Genomic DNA, 18399 nt, shown 5'->3' with positions numbered 1-18399 from the left:
ACGCTATAGCTCCGCCCTTGATGTCATCACGTTTGACGCGAGGGCGGGGCCCCAACACAGTGTTTTTGGTGGCTTCACCACCACGAAGGCTTCGAACTGGAAGGAAGTGCCCCTAGGACCTGACAGTGACGTCAGTGTCCTCAGAACGTTGAGGGTGAGGTTTATTATATAGGATGTATACTTTCTCATGCATTCTCACTATTCATGATGAATTGTAAGCCACATTGAGCCTGCAAAGAGGTGGGAAAATGTGGGATACAAATGCAACAAATAAATAAATTGTTTTAAAATAATTTTTATTATCGACAAATAAGAATACAGTTGTCAACATAAACAATAGCAAAAATATAACAGTGCAGAATGTACAGACTGAAGGCCAGAACAAAGTACTTTCTTATTTTAATACCCCCTATCATCCCCCCTTAACCAACCCACCCACAGTCCACCCATTCCCCATAAACACACAGCCCCAGCCCTGTCAAGAAAACAGAGAAGAACTGGGGCAGAAACATTAACTGGTGTCATGACAAACATCCCCAGACCATCAGCGTCCCTAAAACATAAACCCAAGCAGCCAACTATGTGCTCTGTGTTGTACTGAACTCCAAACTGGCTCCCATATTTGAAGAAAATTCCACCACCTCTGCAGTTGAGCCTTCCTCACCCTATGGCATTCCACCACCATCATAGCATTAACAAGATTATGCCATTGCGTCAAAGTGGCAATGAGGAAATCTACAGTTGGCAAAATAGCCTTACAGGCCAATGTGGTCAAGTAATATAGCAATATTCTTGAGAATTTCTTAAATGAGCAAGGCAGAAGCTTACTCAAAAAAATAACAGAAGGGTTAAGTGCACCTGCAAGATTCACCACCTGAAATCATTTATTTTGCAAAATGCAGACATAAAAACATGTCAAAAAGCATTACAGAATTAGGCTAGGATGCTACAGAAACAGCAAAACAGCAGTTGAAAAAAAGCATAGCTTCAAATCCTAATTAAAAAATGACTTGGATGATCCCATTTCCTGCCTTTGCCTTGCCCTTGATAGAATCCTCCCACGAGACTCCAGCTATTGCATAGATAAAAACCCCTTGCGTCTGTGTGTGGTGCGATTCAAGACTGGGCAGGGGCGGAAAATCAGTCATCCGATCCTGTGAAATGCCACCGACCAGGATGTGCCGGCGGTGTAGCAGTATGAGGAAATAGCTGCTGTCTGCAGAGTGGCCGATTTCTAAAGAGAGAGAAGATTCAGTTACACACAGAACCACTCCCTCGGTTTTCACCAGCTCAGATGAGAATGCGGGGGTGGGCAAGGGCGAGAATGGATTGCACAACTTGCAAACAAAAGGATTACAGATTTAAGAACCTACGTGTCTTCCACCATACAGTTTGGATGAGCTTGAAGGGAGCTTTGGTGGGGCATGTGAGGATTATAAACTATAAGGGTTACCGTTACCCTCTGTACAAGCTTTGCGGCACCTGTGTGCTGTGTAGCAGTAACATGTAGTACAGTTTTAGAATAAAAACACACACGCATTTAAAGCTCACAGACTGTGACATAATCATCCAGCAGACCTCTTTCAGTACCATAATATTGGTGCAATTTAGAAACAAAAGTGCAGATTCATGGAAAAGGAAATAGCTGCAAGTTTCTCCATTATTAGAGCACGCTGCAAACTACCGATAGGAAAAGCTAAAAATAGCTTTATCTCCAGCAGGTCCGTATGAACAACCTATTACTCATGCTTCTAGCTTTGTCATTATCTCTACTCCAGTTCTGTTCGTTGTGGAGGTAGAAGAAGTTAGGAATCCGGTTACAATAAAGACAGGGACATTCATAATTTGGGATCGACGCACACTACGAATCCACACGTCATAGCACTTTTTTCTTTCTAGCCCAGAATTTTCCTTTTCAAAATTCCTGACACTATTGAAAAATGTATTTGTTTAAGCGTACCTTTGGGGAGCTGTGTGTCAGTTAGGTTTGGGGGTGGTCAGGACAGGTGAGCAGTCAGCCTTTGCGCGACTGAAAACTTTCCGTTCTGCTATCTGACGTCCCTTCCTTTGTTTTTGTCTTATTCTTTTACATTGTACACCGCTTAGCCACGGGATGGGAAGGGGCCTGGGCTCCGCAATTTGGGTTCAGGCCCCCAAAATTGAGGTGTAGCTTTCTGCTTTGGCTGGCAGATCCCCAAGCTTCACCAGCAGAAACTTTCCTCCAACAGAACTTGAACACTGCTGCTTTTCCTGGTCAGGCCCACCCAGGGGTGTGCTGGTAAATTGTTAACAGGGGGCTCTCTCTCGCCAGCAAAGTAAAAGAGAATTCAGGAGGGACCCAAGCCCACATTTTGGGATCCATTTGTTAAAGTAGCCATGGAGAACCGGCTCCCAAAATTCTTAAAAACTTAACAAATGGCTCTCAAGAGCCTGTGAGAGCCTGCTCCAGCACACCACTGGGCCCACCCCACCCCATACATGCTTTATTATTATTATTATTTTGTGAAAATGAGCATGCACGAGGAAGGACCGACCCCAACTCATGTGCACAATTGAGCATGCGCAGGAGGTGGGCCTCTTTCCTGTCACATGTTTATATTCAGTTTTATGAAAACCAATCTGTGCAGGAGTGGAGGGCGGGGCCTTGGGTAGTGCATGGTTGCTTGTGCTTGCAGCCACGGTTGCCAGATGGGCAGTTTTCCCGCCCAATTGGGCGGTTTTCTGCAACCCGCCGCGGGAAACTTTAGCCCGCGGCGGGTTGCGGTTTTTTGGGCTCGTTTTGTTTTTTCTGTGCGGGTTTTGGGGCGGTTTATCAGCTGGCGTGGGTGGGGCTAATGGCGACAGAGGCGGGGTTTGTGACATTTTGGGCGGGGTTTGTTGACGTATTGGGCGGGGCGATGATGTGGGGGCGGGGCTGATGGCAGGGGCGGGGTTGATGACGGAAGGGGTGGGGTTGATGATGTCGGGGGTGGGGTGTGTGCGGTTTTTGGGCGGTTTTGTGTGGGATTTTTTTTTTTATATGGCAACCCTGCTTGCAGCCCACAAAAAGCGCCAGGCAGGCTATGATGACCGAAGAGAGGGGCTCCTGCTAGCTCAGGCATGTGTGCTGTGGTGTGGTGGGGAGCAGGACAAAACTTTGTGCCCTAACACCTTAGGCTCAGGCCCTCCTCAAAACCTGAGGTCTGTGCATCAGAATAGGTAGTTTAGTAAATCCAATAAATAAAAATAGATAAAGTCCACTGAGGCTTTGCACAGGGTTAGTTCAACATTGGCACACAGTTTTGTGGCCATGAAACAGAAAGGGGTTTTGTACATCAGCTTACCCTGTGCAAAACCTTTGAGCGTACAACACATTGAAAAAAATTATTTATTTATTTATTTAGTTTATTTATTGCACTTGTACCCACATTTTCCCACATATTTGCAGGCTCAATGTGGCTTACAAAGATCTGTTATGGCATCACCATAACAGGGAAAAGAATACAGTTGGTGTTACAAAGAGATAAAAGAAAACAAGAGGATCTGGTCAAGCAGTTGTAGAGTAAGACATTCTGACTAAAGGAGTTTAGGTGTTGTGTTCTCGTTAATTATGGGTTCTCGTGATAGGCCTTGTTAAAGAGATAGGTTTTCAGAGCTTTGCGGAAGTTATTTAGTTCGTTGATCATTTTCAAGTGAGTTGGTAGACTAATTCATAACAGATAGAGATAAATGTGCTGAAGAGTGAAGACCTGAACACAACACCAGGACCTTACTGCCAAGTGTGAGGAGGCATAGAGGACCCAAAACTTTGTCCTGGGTCAGAACAGAGGATGATCTGAGGTGAACTGCAGCATGTCACCTAAGATCACCGTCTGCATCAAAAGCCCCCAACACTTCCCACCTCCTCAAGATGGACCCCCGCTCTTGGAGCTGTAAGTGGGCCCTGTGTGACCACTGTTCCCTCTAACTCTACCTATAGCCTCGCCAGTGGGAGGGGGGTACTGTTTCACAGTCACATTTTCAAAAGTGGGGACAGGCAGGCTCTGCAGGACTCCAGGGAATCTGCCTGTTCCTAGCAAATGAAAACACAATTTCGAAGCAGCACCCACACTGACAACAATTCAGTTGGAGAGCTAACACTCAGCTTAGAGGAAACAGTGTCTGTGACATGCCCCCTAGCACTCATGCCAAGAGAAAATTCTACAAAGAACAGGTAGATTCAGATTACAAAGACACAAAGAAACTTTATAAACTTGTAAACACCCTACTAAATACCAAACCCCTTACAACAGGAAAAGATGATTCCCCCACCAGCACAAGAACTGGCCAAATACTTCAAAGAGAAAATCCTCAACTTAAGAAAGAGTCTACCACAGGCTAATACCAAGCTCGAAAATCTACTAGATGTACTTGAGCCCCCCCCCCCCCCCCCCCCCGAGAAGAAACACCAGCAGACTACCTTCACAAAACTCACCAACGAAACAGTTACACAGGCGATAAAAAAAAGTTCTCAAGCACACACTGCATCCTTGACACATGTCCCAACTACATTATGAAAACCCCTCCTAAATGCTTCACAGATCAACTCACCTCCCACCTAAACTTCATGTTCTAAGAAGGCAGATTCCCAAGTGAAAAAGGCAACATACTACTCACACCAATTCCAAAGGACACCAAAAAAAATATTAAAGATACGGCTAACTACAGACCAATAGCTGCCATACCCCTGATGACTAAAATAATGGAAAGAATCGTTGCCAACCAACTAACTGACTATCTCAATAAATTTTTAATAATACATGAATCCCAATCAAGTTTGAGGCCCCACCACAGCACAGAAACGGTACTAATCACAATCTTAGCCAAATTCAAACAAGAAATTTCAACTAGGAAAAACATCCTTCTACTTCAGTTCGACATGTCCAGTGAATTCAACGTGTTCAATCACATTATCCTACAAAGAATCCTCGACAAAACAGAACTAGGAGGTAAGGTAGTTGAATGGTTCAGAGGATTTTTGACCACCAGATCAAATTCAAACATATCATCACCATGGAAAGCAGACTATGAGTACCGCGAGGATCACTGCTATCACCGATCCTATTCAACTTAATGATGATCCCACTTGCCAAGTCCTTATCCAACCATGGCCTTAACCCTTTCATATATGCAAACCATGTCACAATATACATTCCTTACAAAACCAAACTGACAGAAATCACCAACGAAATCAAGCTCGGCCTGAACATCATGGATTCATGGGCAAATGCATTTCAACTAAAACTCAATAAAGAAAAAACTCATTGTCTCATCCTCTCATCCCAACACAGCGCGGACATCCCCACAAGTATCAACACCCCAGATCACACCCTTCCTATCTCAGACAGCTTGAAAATTCTCGGCGTTACAATGGACCGTAACGTAACACTAGAGAGCCAAGTGGCATCCACAACAAAGAAAATGTTCCACTCAATGTGAAAACTCAAACACGTGAAGCAATTCTTCCCAAGGGAAACATTTCGCAACCTGATACAATCAATGGTACTAAGCCACTTAGATTACTGCAATGGAATTTATGTGGGATGTAAAGAACAAACCTTAAAGAAACTTCAGACCGCTCAAAACATGGCAGCTAGGCTTATATTTGGTAAAACGCGATTTGAAAGCGCAAAACCCCTCTGCGAAAAACTACACTGGCTCCCAATCAAAGAACGCATCGCCTTCAAAATCTGCACCCTGGCTCACAAAATCATCTACGGAGAAGCCCCGAGTTACATGACAGACTTGATCGACTTACCAATTAGAAATACATCCGAATCAACACGATCTTATCTAAATCTGTACTACCCAAGCTTCAAAGGACTTAAATACAAAATAACTTACGCATCTAGTTTTTCCTACATAAACACACAACTGTGGAACGCATTACCAAAAGCCTTGAAAACAACGTACGACCACCTAAACTTCCGGAAATCACTAAAAACCAACCTGTTTAAAAAGGCATACCCTACCGATCCAATTTAAATGCCTAATCTCTGCAACACAACAAAACTAAAGCACGTAATGGACATAACACAACTCTTCTGTTATCCGATTCCCTAATGTGGCTGTTCCACACGAACTTGATCTTACCACAACATCACCCTGTATTTGTTCACACCGTAGCCTGCAAAGGCCTCTCCGGTACTATGTAAGCCACATTAAGCCTACAAATAGGTGGGAAAATGTGGGATACAAATGTAACAAATAAATATACACTGATGATATATCCATATTCATCCCTTTCAAAAAAGGTATATTTTTAATTTATTTATTTATTGCATTTGTATCCCACATTTTCCCAGGTTCAAAGTGGCTTGCAATGTGTCTTTCTTGGTGGTAGTGGATTAGAACATAGTTGCTTATTGTTACATAGAGAATTAGAGTAACATGGTAAAAGTTAAAAACAAGCAGATATTATAAAATAATTACATATTTTGCATAGAGATTTTGAGTAACATAGTAGAAGTTTAGAGCAAGCAGCAATTTTAAAAATAGGTCTATGTAAGGGGAAAGGAGACGCGTGCATTTATATTTGTTGTTCTGTGTGGTATGCCTTGTTGAAGAGATGGGTCTTCAATGATATTCGGAAGTTTGTTGGCTCGTGGATCTTCTCAGGTTGTGCGGCAGTGCATGCCATAGTTTGGCACTCAGGTAGGTAAAGTTTGTATTTTGTATTGCATTTTGGAGTGGCCTAGTGGTTAGGGTGGTGGACTTTGGTCCTGAGGAACTGAGTTTGATTCCCACTTCAGGCACAGGCAGCTCCTTGTGACTCTGGGCAAATCGCTTAACCCTCCGTTGCCCCATGTAAGCTGCATTGAGCCTGCCATGAGTGGGAAAGCACAGGGTACAAATGTAACCAAAAAAAAAAAAAAGTTTGTATTTTAGACCTTTGCAGCTTGGGAGATGAAGGTTGAGGAATGTACGGGCTGATCTTTTGGCATTCCTAGTCGGTAAGTCTATCAGGTCTTACATATATGCCGGGGCATCTCCATGGATGATTTTATGAACTAGAGTGCAAATCTTAAACGTGATGCGTTCTTTGAGTGGGAGCCAGTGTAACCTTTCTTGTATCGGTTTAGCACTTCCATATTTTGCTTTTCCGAATATAAGTCTGGCTGCGGTGTTCTGGGCTGTTTGAAGTTTCTTGATTGTCTGTTCTTTACATCCGGCATAGAGTGCATTACAGTAGTCTAGGTGACTGAGCACCATTGATTGTACCAGGTTACGGAAGACTGTCATTGGGAAAAAATGCTTTACTCTTTTTAATTTCCACATTGAGTGGAACATCTTTTTGGTTGTGTTTTTTGCATGACTCTCAAGTGTTAGATGACGGTCGATGGTCACTCCAAGAATTTTTAGGGTGTCTGAGATAGGGAGTGTCAAATTTGGTGTGTTTATGGCGGTGAATTTGCTCGTATTGTGTTGAGAGGTAAGTATTAAGCATTGGGTTTTTTCTGCATTAAGTTTCAGTTTGAACGTATCCGCCCATGAATGCATGATATTAAGACTCTGGTTGATGTCGCTGGAGATTTCCTGTAAATCTTGTTTGAATGGGATGTAGATCATTACGTCGTCTGCGTATTTGTATGGGTTGAGGTGTTGGTTAGATAGTAGTTTAGCCAGGGGTATCATCATTAAGTTGAATAGAGTCGGCAAGAGGGGGGATCCCTGTGGGACTCCACATTCAGGTGTCCATGTAGCAGATGTAGTCGAGTTAGATGTCACTTGGTAAGATCTTGTGGTTAGGAATCCCTTGAACCAATTCAGAACGTTACCTCCGATTCCAAAGTATTCAAGGAGATGTAGTAGAATACTGTGATCTACCATATCGAAAGCACTGGACATATCAAATTGTAGAAGTAGTATGTTTTTGCCAGTTGTCTAAATTTGGACATGAGAGTAACTAGTACTGTTTCAGTACTGTGGTTAGAACGAAATCCTGATTGGGAATCATGGAGTATTGAGAACTTATTTAAATAGTCGGTGAGTTGTTTGGTTACCATTCCTTCCATTAGTTTGGTTATTAGGGGAATAGATGCCACTGGTCTGTAGTTAGTTAGTTATCTAGCATTTTTCTTTGCGTCATTGGGTATGGGGGTGAGCAGAATATGTCCTTTCTCCTTTGGGAAGAGACCATTTTGTAGCATATAGTTCAGATGTTCCGTGAGGTCTGTTATATATTGTTGAGGAGCCGATGTTATAAGGCTGTTAGGACATATGTCTAATTTACAGTGGGATTTAGCAAATCTATTAAGCGTTTGGGAGACAGTGCCTTCTGATAGTATCTCGAAGTTTGCCCAGGTTCTGTCTGCTGGGTATATTCCAGGGTCTGGGTCTAGGCAGTCAAGGATTGTAGCATGGTCGGTGGTGCTGCTAGGTATCTGAAGTCGTAGTTTTATGATTTTCTCATTGAAGTATTTCGCAAGGCTGTCTGCTGTTGGTGCATCTGTGTGGTTGGAAGTGACCGGTGTGGTGTCTATTAGTTTGTTCACTAGTTGGAAGAGTTTATGTATGTCCTTGTAGTTTGGTCCGATTATGGTTTTGTAATATGATCTTTTAGTTTGTCTTATGGTGAATTTGTATTTTCTATGTAGTTGTTTCCAGGCCTCGTGTGTGGAGTCGTTTTTCTGATTGTTCCATGCTCGTTCTAGCCTTCTAACTTGTGTTTTAAGTTTTTTCAGGTCTTCGTTGAACCATGGTAGCGAGTTCTTTCTGTGTAAGGTTCTGGTTTGAATCTGAAATTGCTACCAAAATCACAGACAGCATAAACACCTTGGAAGCCTAGGCATCAGCTTTCAAACTGAAACTAAACAGGGGAAAAAAACACAATGCCTAATACCCACATCACCATCCATCAATATTATGGGTACAATTCTTCCTAAAGCAGACCACCTGAAGATTCTAGGTATCACCATAAATCGAAAACTATCATTCGACAAACAGATTGCCAACACTACAAAGAAAATGTTCCATATAATGTTGAAACTTAAATGAAAAAAATTTATCTTCCACAGAATGTTTTTTTGCACTCTCATCCAAACCATGGTCCTTACCTATGCAGATTACTGTAGTGGAATTTACACAGGATGCAAAGAACAAACATTTAAAAAACCCTACAAACTGCATAAAACACAGCAGCAAGACTTATATACGGCAAAAACATTTCAAAAGTGCACAACCTCTACTTCAAAGCCTATACTGGCTACCTGTCAAAACTCACATATCCTTCAAGATCTATATGCTAGCCTACAGAATAAATTTTGGCCTCTCCCCGGCCTACATGACTGACCTAATAATACAACCGCACAACACAATACAACCAAGAATGCAAGATCATACCTCACACTTGACTTCCCCAGATGCCCAAGGCCTGAAATAAAAAAGCACATATGAAACAAGCTTCACTTACATCTGTATCAAAACCCGGAAATCCCGAGAGACTTAAAACACATGAACAACTACCTACAATTCAGAAAACACCCTAAAGCCCACTTCTACAAAATAACTTCCCCCTCCCCCAATGACCCAATTAGCCAAGCAAATAGTAGGACAACACCTCTATAATCACGAATCTTGAAACTGATCTGAACTCGAACTGAACCTGGCACATCTGCACTGCACAACACTGAACATGTAATCTGCTTTTCCCTTGGAACATGTAAACTGTTCTTTAGTAAAGCGTAAGCCACATTGAACTTACCACTAGGATGGAAAATGTGTGGTACAAATGCAATAAATAAATCTTAGCGGAATAACTTTTCATAGGTAGAGTAGTAATTTGTTATAAATCGTAATCAGTGTGTCATTTGGAGGGGCTGGTTATAGGGACACCCTAGCATGTGTCATGAGAATCAGGTGCTCAACATTCAGAGTTTCTATCTATTTATATGTTTACTTATTTATAACATTTATATCCCACATTAAACATGAATTATGTTGAAACCTGGGTGCATGTCAAATCTTTTCTTTTTCCTGTGCCTAGATCAAAAGAGAAAAATGGTTTGTGGGAGCTTCTTTTGTTTTGTGGAATGCAGTGGTATATTATAAAAATGCACTTAGGGGCTTACCGCTCACTCTTCAGGGACTACCACTGGCCCCAAGTGCGCACCATTTCTGGAGGAAAAGGAAATTCCTGGAAATGGCTTGCATGGTGGCAACCCGGCGGTAATGGTAATCAGGCATCGCCGTGCAGTGCCCAGCTACCACCACCAAATGGCCATGTGTGTCTGGGGACTTTTTTACCCACTGTGTTAAAAAGGACCCTGGCACACGGGAAAAACGGACCCTGCCGCTAGTACAGAGCTCTTTTTCCCTCAGCTTGGTAAAAGGACCCCTCAATATTGTGTATTGCTACTATTTAAAAGATAGATATTGAATAATCAGGGCAGAGCTATCTTCTTGCAGAAGTCCAGAGTCAGACAAAATATGCCAACATTTTCCAGTTCTGTCGTAAATATTTTTTCTTTTTTCAAGTCTGTTTGGTTGTAAAAGGCATGTTTTTATTTGAGGGGAGGGGGTAATCTTTGTCTCCCGGCTGTGTGTTTTTGTATAGATGAGTCCCAGGAATAATGATGGCTAAGGGAAAGCAGCAGTAGAACAGTTGGAGCAGAATATTTATGTTCATATAAAGCTAAATATTTTCAGTGGAAATTAAATCTATTGGCTGCCTGCTATGTGAATATTTCATCACTTTCATTATTGCTACCAAGTATTACATATTTAAGGCTTATGCCTTAAACATAGATTGTTTAAAGTCATTTTTCTAGACCTTACATGCACATCGTATTGCTTGTTAAACCCAAAGGCAAAACTTAAGGGTGGTTAAACAATTTGGTATAAACTCTATTGTTTAGGACTTTACTTGTTTTGTACTACTTGGGTCCTACTGGTCTTTACATCTGTTGTTATTTTGTTGAGTGGAAACAGTCAGGTGGGCTTATAGGAAGGGAAAGGTGGGAAAATGTGGGATACAAATGCAATAAATAAATAAATAAATAAGGAAGTACTGGAGGAGAAGGGTTCTTGGGTATGTTCTCTGTAAAGATTTTTATTGTGCCATGTTGGATGGTTCACTGTTTTTTCTTGTTCTGTATAAAGGTTATCAACCAACATGTGCTTTGAATAAAGATGATTAAAACATAAAAAATAAGTTTTGGATGTTACCGAATTCTATTATTCTGTCTCACCGTATTTCAAGTTTTAGCACAGTATAAGCCACCACAAGTACAAAATATAAGAAAACCAGTGGACTGCATTAGGGGCTTAGAGCCCATTTAATTATGTTTCCACAAATGAGAGATCTGTTTGACAGAAAATATTTAGTTTTATTATTTTGACTTATGAGAACCATTTGTCCCTGAAATGTGCTCAAAACAGAATAATTCATTTGTTTAAAACAGATGATGTGAAGATGTGATTCTATGTGCCCCAATGAAAGGAGAGTATTTTTACTTCCAGTCTTTATAACACCAGGCTTCTCAAGGCAGATTACAACAACAGTTACGATGAACCCATCAGGAAACAGGATATCCTCATTGAAATGCCTCTTTTTTTTGCCGAAAATGGACGTGCAGCAAAATCAAAATTGCCGCGCGTCCATTTTGGGTCTGAGACCTTACCGCTAGCCGCCATAGACCTAGCAGTAAAGAATTTGGGCGGTAATGACGTACAGGCGTCAGATGCCACTTGGCGCATGTCCGCTATGCGCAGCAGAAAATAAAGATTATTTTTCAAATGCGCGTAGCGGACACGTGCCAAAATTGAAATTGCCGCAGGAGCCACATGGTAACCGGTCGGTAATTCCAATTTGGCGTGCATTGGACACGCATAGGCGCCTATGCGGCTTAGTAGAAGAGGCCCTCAGGAAGGTGAATACCAGTTGCATATCTAGCTGTGTGAATAACCACTTGGGAATGGGAGCAGGTGCTGAAAGCAGCTTGATCATTGAATGGTAAGTGAACTCTGCCTTCTGCACATTCCCAAGGTTTTCATTCAGACCCTCCTGAAAAACCTTCTGAGTATTTCCAAACACATCAAATAGCAGCTGTCTTCTTTCACAACAGTTGACATTCAGGGTACCTCATCATTTGACCACCATTTACCTAGTGAAGGATCAAACTTCTAGAGGTGAAACGGGCTATTAGATTATTTTAAAAACATCCACTGCTTTATACAAACTCTCTCATCAGCCTCCTGTGGAAAGATATCTGACTGGTCCTATAAAGAACTTGCAGCATGGATATGCTGCACAAGCTTAATTATTAGGGCAGTGGTCCCCAAACCTGGTCATGGAGGCACCCCAGTCAGTCAAGTTTTCAGAATACCCACAATGAATATTCATGAGAGAGATTTGCATGCACTGCCTCCACTGTATTAGAGAATCCCTTGAGTCTTCCTCAAACCCAATCTCAACCATTTCTTAAGATGCATATCACTTCTTGTACTCCCCTAGGGGGGGGGGGGGTTCAAAACTTCATAAGAGAATATAAACAAAATATGTCACTTCTTAGTGTTTTTTAAATTGTTTGTGGATTCCTTCTGCAATTACGCTATCCTGATCATCTTAGTAGCAATTGCAAACATATCAAAACTTGCAACATGCCCATGAATCCTGCAGAATATGAGGTAATTTATATCAGCATAGCAGGGATTGATGGATTATATCTCCATTATGTGGAGCAGCATGGCTTTACCTTGGGAGGTTATTTCATGATAGACAGGTTGGTAGAAACATGGCTCGGCCTCACACTAGAAATGGACAGCAAGCAGGTCTGTAATTACAGAAACCATTGGGACACATCAGTGGTGTACCATGGGTCTGCAGTGATTGAGGGCCAGTGTTTACATGTGTACCTCCCCCTCATACACACACCCCCTCTGACCCCCTTTTCCTCCTCCCAAGTGTCCCAATGCCAGCTGAACATTGGAGAGCACAGCTGGCTGTGCAGCGGGTCCAGTGCTTGTTTTGTCACCCGTGATGTTCACATCTCAAATGGAACAGCAGGGAGGGTATGCGGCAGGGCCTTGAGCCTGTGAATGGCTCAATGATTTCACACTTACTATTGTTTTCTGTGCCACCCACTGTTCCTCAGGTGTATCTCCTCATGGCAGTGCCTGGGAGCCATGGAGCGGCATAATCGAACGTGAACGCCTATCTCCATGGGCGTCTATGTCCGAAAACGGGTACGTGAAGAGGCAGGACCGTATTTTCGAAAAAATGGATGTTTTTGAGCTGGGCGTTTGGTTTTTTTTAGCGATAATGGAAACTAAAAATGCCCAGCTCAAAAACGTCCTAATCCGAGCCTTTGGTCGTGGGAGGGGCCAGGATTCGTAGTACACTAGCCCCCCTGACATGCCAGGACACCAACTGGGCACCCTAGAGGTCAGTGCGGTGGACTTCAGACAACGCTCCCACATGCATAGCTCCCTTACTACGGGTGCTGAGCACCCAACCCCCCTCCCCCAAAACCCACTACCCACAAATGTACAACACTACCATAGCTCTTAGAGGTGAAGGGGGCACCTACATGTGGGTACAGTGGGTTTTGGAGGCCTCCCATTTACCAGCACAAGTGTTACAGGCAGGGGCATATCTGAACTGCGGTGGTAGGGGGGGCCAGGGCCAGAGTGAGGGGGCACATTATAGCCCCCCCCCCCCACCGCCGCCATTGCCGATCCCCTCCCCCCAGCCGCTGCCATTGCCAACCTCCCCCCACCGTTGCTGTCGCCTACCTTCACTGGCGGGGGACCCCAACCCCCGCCAGCCGAGGTCCACTTCCTCCTGCCGCTGCCGGCTGCCGGCTGCCTTTAAAAGAATTCCTTCAGCTGGCGTTGTACGTGCAGGACGTCAGACTCAGAAGAAACTTTCGGCGCCAGCTTTGCAGACTGCAGTGGAAGAAATGAAAGGACCTCGGCTTGGCTGGCGGGGGTTGGGGGTCCCCCGCCAGCTGAAGGAATTCTTTTAAAGGCAGCCTGCAGCGGCAGGAGGAAGCAGACCTCGGCTGGCGGGGGTTGGGGTCCCCCGCCAGCGAAGGTAGGCGTCAGTAACGGCGGGGGAGGGTTGGCGGCGGTAGGGGGGTCCAGGGCGAAATCTGCAGGGGCCCAGGCCCCTGTGGCCCCACGCAGATACGCCCCTGGTTACAGGTAGGGGGGGTGGGCCTGGGTCCACCTGGCTGAAGTGCACTGCGGTACCCACTAAAAGTGCTCCAGGGACCTGCATACACGCAGGCCTCTAGGACTTGTTGCTGCTATATAACATTGGCACACCAGTTGACACCTGAAGACTAATCTCTCCGAAAACGTCCTTTATTGGAATAAGCACGCTTACTCACAGTTAACTGCAGATCAGAGGTTGTGCCCCACTGGCAACGAGTATCGCTGGTACTGAGATTAGCAATAGGTCAGAGCTGGCAGAATGCTGTACAATACCCTCTTTCAGCCACATTCAAGGTAAGAACTAAGTTCTGTAACGTGGCTAACACGTGAAAGGGATCTAAAACTGGCTTACAAAAATGGCCACTACCTCATGGACTACCGGAAACAAAACAGGGCACACTCTGACCCAGTAAGCAGGGGGAAAAGTACCATGGGAGTAGAGCCTACCAAATACCAACATCGTGAGCATGTGGCACAAGCTAGTGGAATCACGGAGCCCAATACCCTACACCCACCACAATGCATTGCTGATGTGACTCTGCAGTGCCCTTAACAGAAAAAATGTCACACTCACCCGAGAGCCACATCAGAACCAGGGAAAGGCTGTCAGAGGATAGAACACATTCTGCTGTCATGGAGGTGGGTATGGCATTTGAGGCTGGCATACAGGCTGGAAATAAATTTGTAAAGTGGGTTTTTTTTGGTGGGAGGGGGGTAGTGACCACTGGGGGAGTCAGGGGAGGTCATCCCCGATTCCTTCCAGTGGTCATTTGGGCAGTTGGGGCACTTTCTTGGGACTTGTTCGTGAAAAAAAGGGTAAAAAAAAAAAGTGACCCAAAATCGCGGTAAAAATGCTTTTTTTTTTCGATTATCAGCCCCAGTTCCGCCTTCACCACGCCTCCGACACGCCCCCATCAACTTTACCCGTTTCTGCGACGGATTGCAGTTGGAAACGCCCAAAATCGGCTTTCGGTTATACCGATTTGGGCGCCCACGGGAGAAAGACGCACATCTCCCAATTTGGGTCGCAATATAGGCGTTTTTCTCTTTCGATTATAAGCAGGATGGCCTCCCATCCCCCTCCTCAGAATGCCATAGAGACAAGCACAGTGGATCCCTTGTAGCAGGAACACATAGATGACATCAGAAATGAAGCAGGATCTGCAGTATTAGAACATTTCCATCCCAGTTCACGCCTTCCTTCTGAAGGTTAAACTACATTGTATCTAATTGAAAGTTAAAATAGTAAGATAACATTTTTAAAAGAAAAAAAGGAATGTTGAAACACAAATAAATTCACTCGTAATGTTGAAATTTTATAGTTATTTTTAGAAAAAAGGTACAGTACTTCCAAATGAAGTTAACTACAGTCCCATGTAATAATATTTTGAAAGGCAATCATTTCACTTTTATGTTGCAAGCTGTCAAGGGTAGAGCAGCTCCTAGGCTGGATTTAGAGTAGAGAGTTGCACAAGGACAGAAATTTCACCCATCCCCGTCCGTCCCCACTGGACTCTAACCCATCTCCGCCCATCCCTGTAAGTAATCTCCTCCATCTCCGCCCATCCCCTGTACCTATAACCCAACATGGTAAAACAATTCAACAGTAGTCCATGTCGATAATTTCCCTCTCAGTGCTTATTATTTCAATGCTATCAACCATATCCATTAATTTTTTTTAGTGCTGTTATAACTACCATGGCACAAGGCCTGGCCTGGCGCTACACTTCTGTGGGAACCCTGCAGGACCTATGTCCATCCCTACAGGATCTTCACAGGACCTGCATCCATCCCCACAGGAGTACCATGGACCCAGAGGGGATTCCCACTAACCCTATTCCTGTGCAGCTCTCTAATTTTGAGCTCTCACCAATACACAGCGTGGCACATAATTTACACTAATATGAAGTCAAAGTAACAGTAAACAGAAAGAACTAGACACCCTCTGTTATTAATTTGCTGCTACGAATTAGGAGGCAGCAGGTTTTGCTTATAGCAATAAAATATAATTGAGTGACTACAAATTAAGGCATTACTTGAAGGCTTTCAAAGTCTAAATGCCTTCGTATTTACAGAAAGAAAAAGAAAGATCTTGCAGCTCTCTTATGATGCGTTTATTTAGTTTGTGCAAATGTACAAACACACATCTCAGATTTATTTTGAGTTCACATGAGTGTAATTGCTTATAAAAACAATACTTACAAAATAAGTATTGACGCTCTGGCAATCTCAAATGAAAGCATCATTTTAAATGTTCCTTTGTGCAGACTAAAGTTTATGCTGAAAATGCAGCATGGTTATATTCTTTCTTTATTTCTCTATGATCGGCAGCTGCCACACTCAAGTTTTTCACATTCAGGGGCATAGTTATCAGCATGGGCTACCTTTAAGATGTGTATTTTCCTATGTTAGCACAGGTTCCTTTTTATGCAATGAGATCTAGTTACTAATAACTGGAGTTAACAGTAAAATAACATGTCTTATGGTAGTCCATGTTGATAATGCTCCCCCTTAATGTTACACATAGTTGACGGGGCGCTGTTTACTAAGCCACGCTATAGGCATGCTAGCGTTTTTAGCGTGTGCTAATGATTAGCGTGCACTAAATGCTAGAGACACCCATAGAACTATATGGGTGTCTCTAGTGTTTAGCATGCCCTAAATTTTAGCACGCGCTAAAAATGTTAACGCACCTTAGCAAACAGGGCCCATAGTTTTTAAATTTTGGGTATAATTTCTAAATCTTGTTTCTTGTTCATTCAGATTTTTTTTCTGAGCAACCAAAGGAATGAATCAAGGTTGAAAACAATAATAAAAAAAACCCCTCTCAATTCTATATATTCTTGTACCCTTAAGCAGGGCTTAACTTGTAAACAAAAAGGCAGTGGATCTAGAGAAGATGAGGAGCAACAGGAGTGGAGGGGTTTTGCTGCAGGATTACCCTCACCCCTCTTCTTCTTTCCAGGCTGCTGTGGAGTCTGAAAAGGAGTAGTGGAACTGTATTGCAGGGGGTTCTCCTAGAACGTAAAGCTCGGTCCTTAGGCTGCTACGCCAAGGCATAATCAAACTGCCCCTTTTCCAGCCCTTCAAGTCCATCAGCCCATGTGGAGGTTGGCATGCTCCTGTAAGGATCCAGAAGAATCCTGAAGCACCTGACAACGAGAATGCCCAAAACAATGAACAAGAGGATCACAAAGATAAATGTTATTTTTTGTTCCAGGGTCATATTGGAATCAGAGTTGTCCCTTGACGCCAAAAAGTTGGAGGTAAAAGGCTCACCATCCATCATCCAGGAAAACTGAAAGGAGTAAAGACAAAATTTCCTTTTCCTCATCATCTGTTTGTTGCAGTCATTATTGGGTTGAACTTTGATACCTACAGGGAATGAGGGTTGGGGGGTAGGAAGAAGGAAGAAAAATGTTATTTCAGAACAAGAGACTTCCAGAAAAGTTTGATATACAGTATATAGAAGATTAGCACAGAACTACATTGGTGTGCCAAAGGTTAGGTGCTGGCATAAGTGGGTACGCCTTGCACCCATGGCTTGGCAGCACACCCATGTTTATAGAATAGTGTCTAGCGCTTGCGCGTGTAACTGTGCCAAACATCTACATACCCATAGATTCTATATATGGTGCTCAAATTTGCCTGTGCCATTGAGTTGTGTGCACAAATGGTCAACAAGCTCTTAACCATCAGTAATTGGGTGCTAACAACCAATTATTGATGTTAATTGGCACCCATAAAAATTTGTTCACACCAGTGGTGTAGCCATGGGTGGTCCCAAGTATATACAGGCCCATTCACTTTGAGCTTAGGCCCACCCCAGAGTGGAACCTCTCTAATATGACTCACAGGGTTCCTGAAACCTCGCTAGCTGATGACTCCCAGCACCTCTTCTCCCCCCGCAGGCATTCTGGCATCTCAACTCCACCCACCAACCCCCCCCTCCCATAGCTTCTAAAGTCTACATTTCCTTGCCAGCAGTGAGCAATGACTCATACCCGCTGCTTGCGCCCTGACCTTTCCTGCTGAAACAACTTCCTGTTTCCGCATAGGTGGGACCAGGTAAGAGGGAAGGTTTGGGGCTAACGTGTGCAGTGGACATGAGTTGCTGCTCACTGATGATAAAGAAATGAAGGCTTTAAAAAGGACAGAGGGAGGGGCAGGCGGGGAAGAGTTGAGAGATGCATGGTCACCTGGGGGGGGAGGAAGGAAGGAGAG

At 43.6% G+C, this 18399-nt stretch overlaps 1 protein-coding gene across 2 annotated transcripts in view; it reads right to left on the bottom strand.

The window, feature by feature from the left end:
* Positions 1 to 460: 460 nt before the first annotated feature.
* The window catches only part of CTXN3 (cortexin 3), a 55760-nt gene continuing 37821 nt past the window's right edge, over positions 461 to 18399 (bottom strand). Inside the window, exons 2-3 of one of the 2 annotated variants that reach the window (XM_030193585.1) lie at positions 17455 to 17550; positions 461 to 1234 (exon numbers count right to left, since the gene is read on the bottom strand). In XM_030193585.1, the coding sequence (XP_030049445.1) occupies positions 999 to 1234; positions 17455 to 17550 (332 nt within the window). In that variant the 3' untranslated portion in view covers positions 461 to 998. Of the gene's footprint in view, positions 1235 to 16835; positions 17551 to 18399 lie in introns of those variants that run through there. The other variant, XM_030193586.1, reaches the window with a different exon arrangement.

This window comes from Microcaecilia unicolor, chromosome 2 (assembly GCF_901765095.1).
Source record: "Microcaecilia unicolor chromosome 2, aMicUni1.1, whole genome shotgun sequence".
NCBI lineage: Eukaryota > Metazoa > Chordata > Amphibia > Gymnophiona > Siphonopidae > Microcaecilia > Microcaecilia unicolor.
Note: the sequence above shows the minus strand (reverse complement) of the source record. Positions and strands in the feature narration are given on the sequence as shown.